This window comes from Lepidochelys olivacea, assembly GCF_965140295.1.
Source record: "Lepidochelys olivacea isolate rLepOli2 genome assembly, chromosome: 7".
Taxonomy (NCBI): Eukaryota; Metazoa; Chordata; order Testudines; family Cheloniidae; genus Lepidochelys; species Lepidochelys olivacea.
In genome coordinates, this window is record NC_140417.1 from 37,483,432 (window position 1) to 37,497,634 (window position 14,203).

At 51.5% G+C, this 14,203-nt stretch overlaps 1 protein-coding gene across 1 annotated transcript in view; it reads right to left on the reverse strand.

Annotated features, from left to right (window-relative positions):
- LOC311523504 (haloacid dehalogenase-like hydrolase domain-containing 5) overlaps window positions 1–14,203 on the reverse strand; it is a 57,535-nt gene that overhangs the window by 16,311 nt on the left and 27,021 nt on the right. Inside the window, exons 2-3 of the mRNA XM_084633550.1 lie at window positions 2,639–2,845; window positions 1,074–1,186 (exon numbers count right to left, since the gene is read on the reverse strand). Of these exons, the coding sequence (XP_084489676.1) occupies window positions 1,074–1,186; window positions 2,639–2,845 (320 nt within the window). The remainder of the gene's footprint in view (window positions 1–1,073; window positions 1,187–2,638; window positions 2,846–14,203) is intronic.

The window sequence follows — 14,203 nt, forward strand, 5'->3', positions numbered from 1 at the left end:
GTTGGTCACACTCCACCTTGGGCAGTGTCCATGCAGCGTCTATGCACTGGGTGTGTGATCGCTGCCTAATTAGAGTGCCAGACACCTTGTCTACCTGGGAGCTCTTCTGATCTTCCAGCTGTTCAAGCAGCCCATTCATTCCACAAGCATTCCAGGAGAGAGGAGGAGGGGGAAAGACACTTCACAGGTATTCAAAGAGGGAGAGGAGACAAAAGTGGGGGGGAAGTGTAACAGACCTTTTGAGCATACAGGTTATACATAGCATAGTCACACAGAGCATACAGATCACTGCTGCTCCTACAACACCTTTCACATCTCAAAATCTGTAGAAACATTTGACCTTTACAGTGTTAGGCATTAGTCATGTTTTACTATACCTCTTCATGACAGAACAGGTAAAATGCACACTAATATATTACTAATTTTTAATGAGACACTATAGCAGGACATTAGTTGACATAGAAGATAGTGTTCATTATTATGTCAGTTTACATTAAATATTAACTATGGGTTCCCAGGAAAAGAAAAAATATAGAGGCAGTTTCAAATTTGAAAATGCAGACTTCACACCAAAAAGCCCATTTCTGCTTTTTTTTTAAAAAAAAATATTCAAGTTAACAAAAACAATTTCATTCATGAACTGGTATAACCTGAGACAAGTGGCCCAGCAAATTTGTTAGGCTCTGTAAAGTGAGGCTCTATAAACTGATTTTAGACATATTACATCATCTGTTAAATAGCATTATGTCATCTCAAGACTCATCCCTGAAGCAGTCAAAACCCTTAAGCTGTGATTTGTCGCTTTCATTTAAGTTTTAGGCCAGGATGAGAAAATATTCCTTAAACATATACAATAGTAAGTGGAAAAAAAATTGGAGGGTATTACACCAGAACATCAATTTCATTACTTTTCAATGTAGGAGGTGAACATTGTGTTAGGATTCCCTCACTCTCTAAAATACACCATGTACTTTTGCCCAAGTGACAGATGGCCTTTACCTGTTCTACATGATAATCTGAACTGGCTGAATGAAAGTACTTAAAAGCAGAAAACGTACTTTTCACAAGGATACTATTTGGCAATATCAAGAAGTGGTCCTTGCCCAGACACCAGAACGCATTTGTCATGGTAACGTTTGAACATCCGTAAAGGACTATGAGACATCACAACTTGGTCTTGTGAAATCTGTTTGGGATAAAATAAGAATTTGGTATTGCTTTCAAATCATCTTTGTCTTTGCTACTTTTAATGTATTTCAGTCTGTTAACCAAAAGTCACTACAGAAAATATGTTTCAGAGTAGCAGCCGTGTTAGTCTGTATTCGCAAAAAGAAAAGGAGGACTTGTGGCACCTTAGAGACTAACCAATTTATTAGAGCATAAGCTTTCGTGAGCTACAGCTCACTTCCTCTCTAAGGTGCCACAAGTCCTCCTTTTCTTTTTACAGAAAATATGCCTCCCCACCTCTGCTACAATCATCATTCAATTAGTTCCCAAATTTCCTAGCCAGAATACTGTATGATACATGGTGTATGATACATGGTGGAAAAAGCCTTCTGAGTCTTAGCTTACAAATGCACACAGCAAGCCTCCATTTTAGCGTACAGAATTCCTGTATTCAGCATGGGCACAAATCATATTTTTCCCTCCTGGGTCTGCACAATCATCAAATTGAGACACCATTAATAGACTGAACATGGAATCTCTGGACTCAGAAATGCCTTATTTCTAATCCTGGATCTGTCACTAGATTGCTGTGTGGGCCATGCTACGTCACTACACTACTCTGTCTTAGTGTCAATATCCTGTCCTTGAGTAAGTGAATTTCTAACTAAATGATCTGTAATATTTTAGGATATTATTTTATTCGTAAATATATATTGCCCATGGCACCTATTGAAATGAGGATCACTATAGAGTGAAAAAATCTTGCTCTAAACTTTAAACATTGATCTTAGCAGGATTCAAACACCCAGCCCTTGACTCACAACACGCACTTTAACCCCATGAAGAAAAGGAGTACTTGTGGCACCTTAGAGACTAACCAATTTATTTGAGCATAAGCTTTCGTGAGCTACAGCTCACTTCATCGGATGCATACTGTGGAAACTGCAGAAAACATTATATACACAGAGATCATGAAACAATACCTCCTCCCACCCCACTCTCCTGCTGGTAATAGCTTATTTAAAGTGCCCACTCCTTCTTGTATCATATACCAGGACAGAAGTGTTTCACATTCAAGAGAGAGGAAGGAGGTAGGAGCAAGATATCATCTTGGATGTTGATGTCCCTGCGGGAGACCAGTTTGCATGAGCAGAATTTCATGCCAGCAGGAGATAGAGCTACTAGTGTGGAACTCTTAGGGGGATAATTACTACCAAAATAGTAACGTACCCTTTGATATTCAGAAATACCATTGGGAGTAGTTAGTAATAATAATACTTTGCACTTCTATAGTTCCTTCCAACCAAAGATTTCAAAAGGCTTTACAAAATATCTGATTTTCTCTTATGCAAAAAAGAAAACCAGAAGATTGTTAACTGAACGCTGAAATGCATTTAATGCAAGATCCTCCCCCCGTTACATTTCCTCTAACAAAATTTTGAAACCTTTAAAAGAAGTTTACATTACTCACAGGCACTCCCAAAATATGAGACAACTGATCAGCTTTCTTCTGGCGAAGGCAGTTTCCTGCATTGGTGACAAATACTACAGGCACCAATAACTGTCCCTGAGAATTAACTAGCTTTTTAAAGGCTTTTTGTGCCGCAGGAATTGGAGTCTTTCCTCGTACCAGTACCCCATCAATGTCGAAGAGAAAGCCAAAGGTAGGTATGTTGGGCTGTAACAAGAAAAAATATGTAATTATTTCCATCACTGCACACATTCAATAAAGCTTAGATACAAACCAAGAAAAGCTGTGAGACCACCTGGAGTTCTGTGAATGGGTCATCTCATTCCATGCACCAGGTGCAACACAGATAAAACCAGACACTGCAACATATCTTATGGTTATGGGAACACAACTGCCAAAGTTAGGGGTGCAAAAAATTTTCCCTATCCCAAGCCCCTTTTTACTGCCCAAATAACTGTGACCTCCCTAGGGATTCTTACAAATAAGAATAAGTTTCAAAATACTTCAGAACATTGGCCCAAATTCAGCAAAACTGGTACAAGGAGATGTAAAGTACACATTTCAGAGTCAGTTAGTTTTTTGTGCCAGGGAGAGATATGTTCTCTGTAGAGTGGTGGTGGAAGCTGTGTTTTTTTCCTGATCTGAATATTTATCAGTATTTTGTACGTGTGTCTAATGAGAAGACTGGTGCTTTCCATTACCAACAAAACATAATACAAAGCAAATGTGGTTATCATGGTGGGTGGGCTGTGACTGCAAGTGCAGCAGAGCGTTCATTTTACACAACACTTAGATATTAAGTTTTCCCTTGTGATGTTCGATACACCCGGTTTCCAGGCACATTAAACTATAGCAGGGGTTCTCAAACTTCATTGCACTGCGACCCCCTTCTGGCAACAAAAATGACTACATGGCCCCAGAAGTGGGGACCTCACCACCTCGGGGGGAGGGATAGCTCAGTGGTTTGAGCATTGGCCTGCTAAACCCAGGGTTGTGAGTTCAATCCTTGAGGGGGCCATTTAGGGATCTGGGGCAAAAATTGGGGATTGGACCTGCTTCAAGCAGGGGGTTGGACTAGATGACCTCCTGAGGTCCCTTCCAACCCTAACCTTCTATGATTCAGCCCCAGGCAGGGGGACTTGTAACCTAAGCCCTATCACTCAGGCCTGAAGCCCTAGGGCTCTGGCTTTGGCCCCAGGCCCCAGCAAGTCTAAACCAGCCCTCACGACCCCATTAAAACAGGGCTGGGACCCACTTTGGGGTCTTGACCCAGTTTGAGAACCACTGAATTATAGCTTAACAGGGCTCCTCCTTCTCACACCCCACTCCAGCAAGTGCTCACCTTCCTGAATGCAAGAAATACTGTATTATAGGAGGAACTAGTAGGGTAGCCTATTAAGGTTGCCCAGCACTTCTCATTACAAGACCCTATTTTCCATTGCTAATAACTTTGCCAGCCTTTAACCATTTGGGCTGAAGTTTCCCATGCTGGGTGTCTGCTGCAGACAGAAGCTTTTGGAAAATTTCACACAAAACGATTCAGCCATTGCAAGGAGGAGGCTGGAGAAAAATATGTTTTATTCATGTTAAAAACGTTCTGAAGACTCTCTCTTTGAACAACTCTAGCACCTTCCTGCTTTTGAGCAGGGACTTGAAATTTGGCAGGGGGTGGCCGTTGTATCAGGGATGAGCCTTTTGCTGTCTCTTTGGAAAAGTGTCCAAATTTGGCCAAGTTACAAGCTTTTGAAAAACTGCAGTTCACACATGCTCAGATTTTAGCAGCTAAAATCTGAAAAGTGTCCTCCCTGAGCATGCTCCATCCCCTCATAGCGCCTGTGTATAAGATGACTGCATATCCATCATCCCCACACAGTGATGGAGCATACTCCCTCCAGCCCAGGACTATAGGGATAAAGCCAGACTTCCTCTGAAATGGTTGCTTGGGGCTGGGCACAGGAACTGAGAGCAGGGAGACTGTCTCATCCTGTGCTCTCACTGACACCCAGAAAGCATCTGATTCAAATGCAAAGGGGAAAGAAGCCAGATTAGAGGGAAGGGAAAAGACTAGACTGGGACTGAAACAAATACTCCTGAGTCTCTAGATTCCTCTGCTGTCAGTAAATCTGGGTGAAATCCATGACTAAGTGTGTATCTCATCACCTTCTAGTTCATATGCATTATGATCATATAATTAAAGACTATCATACTATTGGATGTAGCAAAGGAGGCCGTTATCTGTAGGATCCTTTCCTTATCTGTTGTAGAAATTGGAAGATATGTCGTGAATGAGGCAGGGGATTGCAGGAAGAGAAAGGATGGTCTCATGACTAAGGCAGCTGAATGTTGTATAGCAGAGGCAGGTCTAGAATCCAGTTCTCCAAGACAAGTCACATAAATCAATTTTTTCTACAGGTGATCACTAATGGCATTCCTCATTTTTTGGATGCCCAGACTTGCTATCTGGGGTCTGATCTGCAGAAGTGATGCACACTCACAGCTGAAGTCAACAGGAGTGTGCTCTGAACATATGAACTACTATATAAATACCAAGTACTGAAAAATCATGTCCTAGGCATCTGAAAATTGAGCAAACAAAATTAGTGGAAACTTTTTACATTCATCTCTGTGCTTCAATTCTTCATCTGTAAAATGGGGATAATACCACACACCCCCTTCCTCTCACATGGGTGTTGCGAAAATAAATTCATTCACATTTCTGAAGCACTCAGATACTGTAGTGATAAGCAGCATAGAATAGCCCATGAGAAGGTAAAGCAAAGTGTGAATATCATACAGTAAATAAGGCATAGGACCACACACTGAACAATGAAGATATTCAATATTTTGAACACCTGCTCTTTAAATGAGCACTGTCCATCCTCTGCACGGAACGAGGAAGGAGTTTATAATGTAATTACAAGACAATCAAAATGCACATGCAAGAAGGCATGTCCTAACTTTTGAGGGTTTGACTTTAAAAAATGTTCTTTTAAGATAGGGTGGCTTTTGGTTTGGGGTTTTTTTTCTTTTGTTAATTGTATTTAACTAGGCATGAGCTGTTTATTTTTTAAAAAAAAAATCAAAAGATTTTCTTGTTGTTAAGAATTCATACTTCTCCACCCAGAGACATTCACTACAATACCATGCTCTCTTCCCTTGGGCTTCTGACCCACAATTTGGGAAATGCTGCCCTAGATAACCACATCTGTTGAGATCCTACTACAAAACTTTCTGATTCTCATACTGTCATCTTTTTAAATGGGAATGTTAAATTCTAGAACTAATATTGGCATAGCACATTGCATTGCTGTTCTTGAATGAATTCTGCATTTGTTGTATTTGATATAAATTTCAGTACATAATTCCTTGATCTAAAAAGAAAATGGTTTCAGGTGTATTTTTAAGAAGTCATGAAGCCTTACTAAATAACTAATATACTGTAGTTTGATAAATAATGTCGTATTTCTTAATAGGCTGTTCTTTATCTTTTCTGGTGAATGGCAATCTTAATACTGAAAGCTAAGGTGTTAGAATCCTTTCAGTTATGAGCCATATTTTTTTCAATTATGTAAGATTAATTATGAAACCTTTGCTTCATCTCAATATGTACTCTATCTCCTGTGACAGGGTCGGGCCAGATGGCTATAGGAGGGTAACAGAAGGCAGATATATTAGCCCCAGGCTCAGTAGATCCCTTTTCCCTGGGTAAGGTAATAGGGAAGGTTTTCTTTTTTTTTTGAAACAGAAAAAAAGTTTATTGGTAACGCTTACAGAATTACCAAAGGAAACAAAACAACTATGCAACAAAACAACGCAATCAGAAGGTATAACACAGCAGCTTTCAGGAGGGAGAAGTGTTCAGGCTAGCCTGGGCCCAGAGCCGGGGAGCTTCCTCGACACTCGTGGTCTTCCACCCCCTCGAGTTACCCAGTGCCGCGCCCAGTGTCACTGATCCTCCCTCTCCTGAGAGTGCCCGGTAAGATGGGCACGGCTGCGGGGTGGGCAGTTTAGGGAGGGGGGGGTAGACACCCATGTATTATAGGACCCCTCCTAGATGACAGGAATGATGGTATCCACAGCGGCAACGACTGGGGCTGGCGTCTCTCGCTTTTCCCCTCAATCAAAGGGTCAGACGGAGGGAACCGGACGGGGTCACCGAGCAGAGAACCCCAGACAGCGCCCACCGCTCCTCGAAGGCTTCAAGGGAGTCGGTGGACGCCGCCCAGAGGAACTCCACCCGGATACGTGAGTGTACTGAGGATCGGAAAACGGCCCCACAATCGCAGGACGTTTCATGGGCCAACCTCCTCTCTCTGGTTTTATAAATGGCTGTTTTAGCCAAAGCTAGGAGGAGGTTGACCAGAAGATCCCGCGACTTTGTGGGGCCACGGATGGGAAGTGTATAGATAAAAAGGTGGGGGGAAAAATGAAGCCAGAAGCGTAATAGAATATTTGTGAGGAGCCGGAAAAGGGGCTGCAATCTGGCACACTCTAAATACACGTGCGCCAGGGTTTCCCTCACATTACAGAAAGGACAAGTGTCCGAAATGGGGGTAAACCGTGTCAAAAACACGCCCGTGCTCACAGCTCCGTGAAGGAGCCGCCAACTGATGTCGCCGACGGGCCTTGGGACCAGGGTGGAATACAGGCTGGCCCACCGAGGTTGCTCACCCTCCAAAGGTGGCAGGAGATCCCGCCACTTTGTATCGGGGCGGGACACCAGGGTGTGGGCGTGAAGGGTGTGAAGCGTAAGTGTATATAAGTATTTCCGTGAAGCAATTTGAAAGCTAACCGGCTGCAGTGAAAGGGTGAGGGGTTTGTTGGGATCTACGGGGTGGGGGCCCGATGGAAAGGTCCGGCGGGCCTGGGGTAAGGGATGGGCAGGGTGCGCCCTCGCACAAGGCTCGGCTTACATAAGCCCGAGCAGCGGGGGTCAAGGCGGCCTTCACCTCCTGAAGTATGCGCCGGGGGGTACGGAGGCTGGAGAGCCCCATGCGCCGAGCGAGCATCAGGGGATCCAGCCAGTCTCTCCGGTCATAGTCCAGGAGGTCTCCGACCCTCGTAACTTCCACCAGGACCAACCTCTGGCGCACCAAGCGGGACTCCGCCACCTGCACACAGAGCTGGGGGTTGTGTAGCAGGGGCTCCGTGAGGAGATCTGCCCCCACGGTGGTCGCCACGGACCTGGTTGTTAGAAACAATTTCCAGGTCCGGAGGAGGTCCTGGCAGAAGACCGGCAGCCCAGAGAGGTCTCGCGGAAAACCCCTCGGAGAAAGATAAAAGAGCTGCCGGTCATATCGAAGCCCTTGGAAACGGCGCAGGAAGGCGTGCGCCAGTATGCTCCACGCCGAACTACTTGCACTATAAAAGAGCCTCTGCAGGGCCTGGAGGCGGAAAACGCGGACCTGAGTGTACAGACACTTCAGGCCCTGCCCTCCTTCCTTCAGGGGTAGATGAAGAACTCCAACAGGGGCCCAGTGCATTCCTGACCAGAAGAACTCTAGAATCAATCTCCGGAGGTGGGTCAGGAAACCCGGGGCCGGGGCCAGGGTGTTGAGCCTGTACCAGAGCGTGGACAGGACTAGTTGGTTAAGCACCAGTGCTCTCCCTCGGAGGGAGAGACATCAGAGTAGCCTCGTCCATCTCCGGATCCGCTCTATCACCCCGCCCTCTAAATTTTGCCAGTTCTCCGGCGGGGAAGGATGCGTGGCGGAAAGGTAAACGCCGAGATAGAGCAGTGGACCCGCACTCCACCGGATGGTCTGAAGTGCGGGTGGGAGGGAGCTCACCTGCCGCCAGTCCCCCACCGCCAAGCCAGAGCTCTTGACCCAGTTGACTCGGGCGGAGGAGGCTGCCGAATAGATGGCTTGGCATGCCTCCACTCGCGCCAAGTCGCCCGGGTCCTGGACCACGAGGAGTACGTCATCGGCGTACGCCGACAGGACCAGCCGCAGCTCCGGCTCCCGCAGCACCAACCCTGTCATCCTCCTGCGGAGGAGACAGAGGAAAGGCTCGATCGCCAGAGCATACAACTGGCCCGAGAGGGGGCACCCCTGCCACACTCCTCGCCCGAAGCTGACCGGTTCAGTCAGGGTCCAGTTGAGCCTAACCAAACACTCCGCGGAGGCATACAGCACCCGGAGAAAACTCACAAACTGAGGTCCAAATCCAAACGCCTGCAGAGTGCTCAGGAGGTACCCATGGTCTACTCTATCGAACGCCTTCTCCTGATCAAGAGACAGGAGGGCGAACGATAGACCATCTCTCCGCCCGAGTTCCAAAAGGTCTCGGACTAGAAAGAGGTTGTCAAAAATGCTGCGACCCAGGACAGTATAGGTCTGGTCTGGGTGGACCACGTCCGCCATCACGGACCCTAGCCGCAGCGAGATTGCTTTCACTATGATTTTGTAATCCATGCTAAGGAGTGAGACGGGACGCCAGTTTCGTAGATCGCGGAGGTCCCCCTTCTTCGGCAGCAAAGCGAGCACCGCTCGCCTGCATGACAGAGGGAGGACCCCGCTCTGCAAGGACTCAGCCCAGACGGTGACTAGGTCTGGGCCGAGAATGTCCCAGAACGCGCGGTAAAACTCCACGGTCAGCCCGTCCATGCCCGGAGATTTATTGGTGGGCATGCGACAGAGGGCTTCCGAGAACTCGGCCAGGGTGAGAGGCAGCTCTAGTCAGTCTCGGTCGCCCACGCTGACCGTGGGGAGTTCCTCCCAGAGCACCTCGCAAGCGTCAGGATCGGTTGGGTCCGGGGAGAAAAGGCTTGTGTAGAAGTCACGGGCCCTCCCACACATCTCCTCTGGATCCGTGAGGGGGGTGCCGTCTTCCGCAAGAAGGCAGGTGACGTGTTTCTTGGCCCCCCTCGTTTTCTCCAGGGCATAGAAGAAGCGGGAGCCGCGGTCCATCTCCCGAAGGAGGCGGATGCGGGATCGAACGAAGGCACCTCGGGCCCGGTGGTCCTCAAGGGCCCGGAGCTCCTCCCGCTTCTCCCGGCACGCTCCGCAGAGGGACGGGTCCTCGGGATCGGCGGCCAGGCGCCTCTCCATCTCTAAGACCTCCCGTTCCAACTGCTCTATCGCCGCATTTCGCCGTCGGCTGGTGCCCCGAGTGTAGTCACGGCAGAAGAGCTTGGCGCTCACCTTCCCTAGATCCCACCATCGCCGCACCGAGGGAAAGGCACGCCACTGCTCTCGCCAGGCCAACCAAAACTCCCGGAAGGACATCACAAAGCTCTCGTCCTCCAACAGGCTGTTATTAAAGTGCCAATAGGCCGGCCCCGGTCTCTCTGCACGGAGGGAGACCGTTACAGTGACTAAATGATGATCAGAGAATGGGGCCGGCCGAATGGCGGAGGAGTGGGCCTGTGAAAGATGGAAACGGGATAAGTAAATACGGTCCAACCGAGAGTGGTGTGACCGATGGGCCTCCACTCGGACAAAGGTGAACGTGGAGATGTCATCTGGGTGATGGTCACGCCAGACGTCCACTAGGGAGTGATGGTCGACTATCCCTTGGAGAATATTCGCAGCGGCCGGACTCGGTTCAGCCCCTGAGCGGTCCCGTTCCTCGAGGGTGGTGTTAAAGTCCCCTCCCAGGACCAGGCACTCGTGCGAATCCAGGGTGCCGAGAAAGTCGGACACCTGCTGATAAAATTGTGGCCGCCTGGAGCTCATTTGCGGGGCATAGATATTAACAAGATTAACCACGAGCCCCTCCATACGGACTCGAAGGTGCAGCACGTGGCCCGGCACGGCCTCATTGACCCCTAGCACCTCAGGCCGTAGGTTGGGGGAGAATAGGGTTGCCACTCCAGCCTGCCAGGTCGCAAAGTGGCTAAAATATACCCCATCCCCCCACTCCAGCCGCCACCTGTCCTCGGCGGCCGGGTCCGTATGGGTCTCCTGCAGGAAAACTACAGAGTACCTCCCCTCCCGAAGGTAAGAGAGCACCTGGGACCTGCGGAGAGCCATCCTACAGCCTCTGGTATTCAGGGTCGCAATAATAAGAGGCTTCATGCGGAGGGCTGGGGGGGTGGGGGCCTCGTATTGGCGGTGGGGTTCAGGGCCCCCGGCGGGTTGCACAGCAACCCATGACCCATCCCGTGGGTGAGTAGATCGCGTCGGAAGCTGCGGGCTCGCTCGTAGGCCGCAGCACCGCGCTTTCCTTGCCCCCTGCCCTCCTTTATAAGGGCCCTTGTGGCCTGGAGGAGTTGATCAAAGTCCCCCCATAGCCGAAGAGCCAGCTGTGCCCTATCACGGGCGCCACGGGTATGCTCTAGGAACTTCCGTAGCGCATGCCGCAGCTCATGGGGGGTGGGGTTACAATTCCCGAGGTATTCCCTGATGGGCCTCTTAATACAGCCTCGTGGTCCGCTAAAGCAGGTAGACAGGGTGCGGACCACCGACGGGGTGTCTGACAGGCTGGGGTTATTAAATTCATTTCACGCCTTGGGGTGGAGGGGGATGGCAGGGGAAAAATTGCCACTCCTAATGGGTCGCGACTAGAAAGTGCAAAGACTGCTCCCTGGGGGGAGTCTGCAAAAGGCGGAAAGGAAATAACCCCAGGGGCGGCATTAACATTGCAGGAGGAGGGACCTTGGGCAGGGGCAGGGGTGGGGGCAGGGGTAAGGCTCTGGGGTGCAGGAGGCAAGCAGCTAAAGGAAAGTGCCTCCTGAGCAGAGTCAAGGGTTAAGGGGTAAGGGGGGGACTCCCAATAATGCTAGGTGCTGGCTCCATGGTGGTCTTAGCGGCCATGGCATCAGGTGGTGGACCGCCTTCTGCAGGGTGCTCACCCGGGAAGGCAAATAGGGGGAGGGAGCATGGGGAAAGGGAGGCTGGGGTAAGGCTGCCCAGCTCAAGGCCAGCCGGCAGCAAATCATCCCCTCCCTGGGTGACCGGGGTCAAATCTAGGGCCTCAATCTCCGCATACACGGAGGAGAGGCCAACTCCTGCCACCCCGGGGGCCTCTCCTCTAGGGCCTGCCTCAACGGCCGCCTTGGGGTCCGCGGGGGGTTCGGGTAGCGTCCAGGCAGAAGGGGTGTCCTCAGAAGTCTCGGAGGGGAGGGTCTCCCGTGGAGGGGGGATTCTGCCCTCCAATGCCAGTCCGTCTTCCCCTCCCGACACCGGCGGATGGATCTCGCTCGCGGCCGTGGCGGGAGGCTCGATAGCAGTGCCTCCTTTCCTGGTCTTCCGGGGGGCTTCCGCGTCGGGTGGATGCAGCGGAGCTCGAGCCTTCCGCTTGCCTCGCTTCCCCTAGACTAGGGTCCAGCCCTCCATAGCATCATCTGGGGGCTGGTTAGCAGGGGTCGTGTCGGGGGGCGGAGGCGATGGTTTACGGGTTCGGGGAGGTAGCGGTGGGGCAACATGAGGGGCGGGGGCTTCTCCTTGGGGAGGGCCCTCTCTTATACCCGATAATATCCTTGCCACACCCTCCTCCATGGGCTCTATTGGGTTGGTACTAGCAAGGGTGGAAACCCCTTGCTCGCCCGGGCATTGTAGGGAAGGTATCTCTTGGGCCCGGACGGGAGCAGCGATGGGTCGAGTAGGAGGAGGGTTAGTTTCAGGTACTGGGCAGCCAGGGGCGTCGGCAGCGACGAGGCCGATGTCCTGCCGGGTCTCGGGGGTTTCGGGTGCCCCTCCCCCCTGGGCCAAAGGGCAGTCTCTGCGGACATGCCCCGCTGAACGGCAAAGGTAGCACCGGGCCTCTCCGGTAGAATAAAAGACCCGATAGCGGGCTCCCTCGTAGGGGACTAGAAAGGACCCCTCGAGCGCCTCTCCGTCACGCGCCCCTGCCGGTGGTAGAAGCTGCACTTGCTGGCGGAACGAAAAAATGTGACGGAGGGTGGGGTCCTTGCAGCCCAACGGGAGAGGGCTGATGACAGAAACAAGTTTCCCCAGGGTGGAAAGAGCGGGTAACAGGGCAGCATTGGGTAAGAAGGGAGGAACGGAGGTAAGGACGAGGCGAACGCCCAGGTCTTCTAACGGTTCTAGGGGGACAAACACCCCCCCCACCGTCAGGCCCCTCTCCACCGCCTCCTGGGCGGCATCCTCCGAGGCTAAGAAGAAAACGACCTTCCCATACATCTTGGAGGCCGCCACAATAGCCGTGGGTCCTACCACCTTCGCCAACGCCTGCACGTATGTCTCCACATGGGGCGAGGCGGGCACCAGGAGGCAACGGATGCCGTGCCTCCTGGTCAAGGCGGGGAAAGGGCCTCGGCCGCTGGTGATGGTGGCGGAGGCAGTGGGGGGGCGAGATGACGAGGCGGCAGGCAGGGGGGAGCCCGCTGCCGCCCGGGCATACGTCCTGGGGGCCGGGGGAGGGACAATCGCAGAGCTGGTGGAGGGAAACGCTGGGAGGGGCGCCACGGTTGATGACGATGCCGCAGCGGTGGGGGCAGCCCCTGCCATGGAGGGCTCAGTGGTTTTAGCGGGGCCCTTTCCTTTCCACCCGCCCTGGCCCTTCCGGCGAACCGGGGGGGGGGGTTTCCTAGAATCTGGGGGGGTGGTGGGTGCAGCAGCAGCAGCAATCACCCTGGTGCCTCCTGCTACCGGTGCCCCAGCGGGGGGGTGGCAAGTATCCTAACAATAGTGGTAGGGGGGGGACCTTGGGGGTCGGGCAGGGGTGGTGGTGGGAAAGGGACAACTAATTTTATTAAAGCAGTCTCGCCCCTCTCGTTCCCCGCCATTGCGAGCAGGGAGAGACAGGGAGACACCGGAAGAAGGAGGGGGGAGGGGAAAAAACGGAATAGCCCCTCCTTCCGCTGGCTGCGGACGGGAAGGGAAGAAATGCCGAGGGGGGGGGGACTGGGAGGAGGGGCGGGAACAAAATCGGGGCACAGTAATAGGGGCAAGTTGTGGGATAAGCAATCCGGGGGGGGTGCAGACCCACACACGTTTGTCCAAAGAGTCTCGGTTGGTCGGCTGTTAGGTCCGGTCCGGAAGGCAAAGTTGAAAGCGAACAGCTGGATCTGAAGGGAGATGGCAGATTGCCAGCAGGGACAGACGGCGGGGGGGCCGTGACAGTTGTAATAACGATGGGGGAGTAGGGGCACCGATGGATCGGGGGTGGTGGTCTCCACGCCACACCCCCTGTGCCGCCACAAACGCAAGTAGTCACAGTCAAACTCCCCCCCACGAGAGTATAATTCAGAAAGTTACTCAATCTTACGGCCCTCGTCACGATGATTTATATTATTTCTTCTGTCTGCTGAAATCGTCTTCTCCGGCCGTGTTGGCTGTGTTCCAAGGCCTCCGGCATGTTAAGAATGTTGTAAGGTCCGAGCTGCTGGCAAAACGGCTGGGTCTGGGGGTTTCCACTCCCCCCTCCGGACAGCAAAATCGGCAATCTTCCCCCCCCTCCTCCGGGGGCTCAGCTGAGGCAAATAGCTGCGCCCGAAAGCAGGCGTGGGGGGGGGGATGGCTGGCGAAGGACGTAGACGAAAAAAAAACACAAAAAATGAAAAGAAAACAAAAAAAGCGTCTGGCCCGGTCGGGGGGGAACTAAGGCAGGTGCAAAAAGTAAGAAAAATCTGGGCCAGGGGGCTTTAGGAAAGAACAG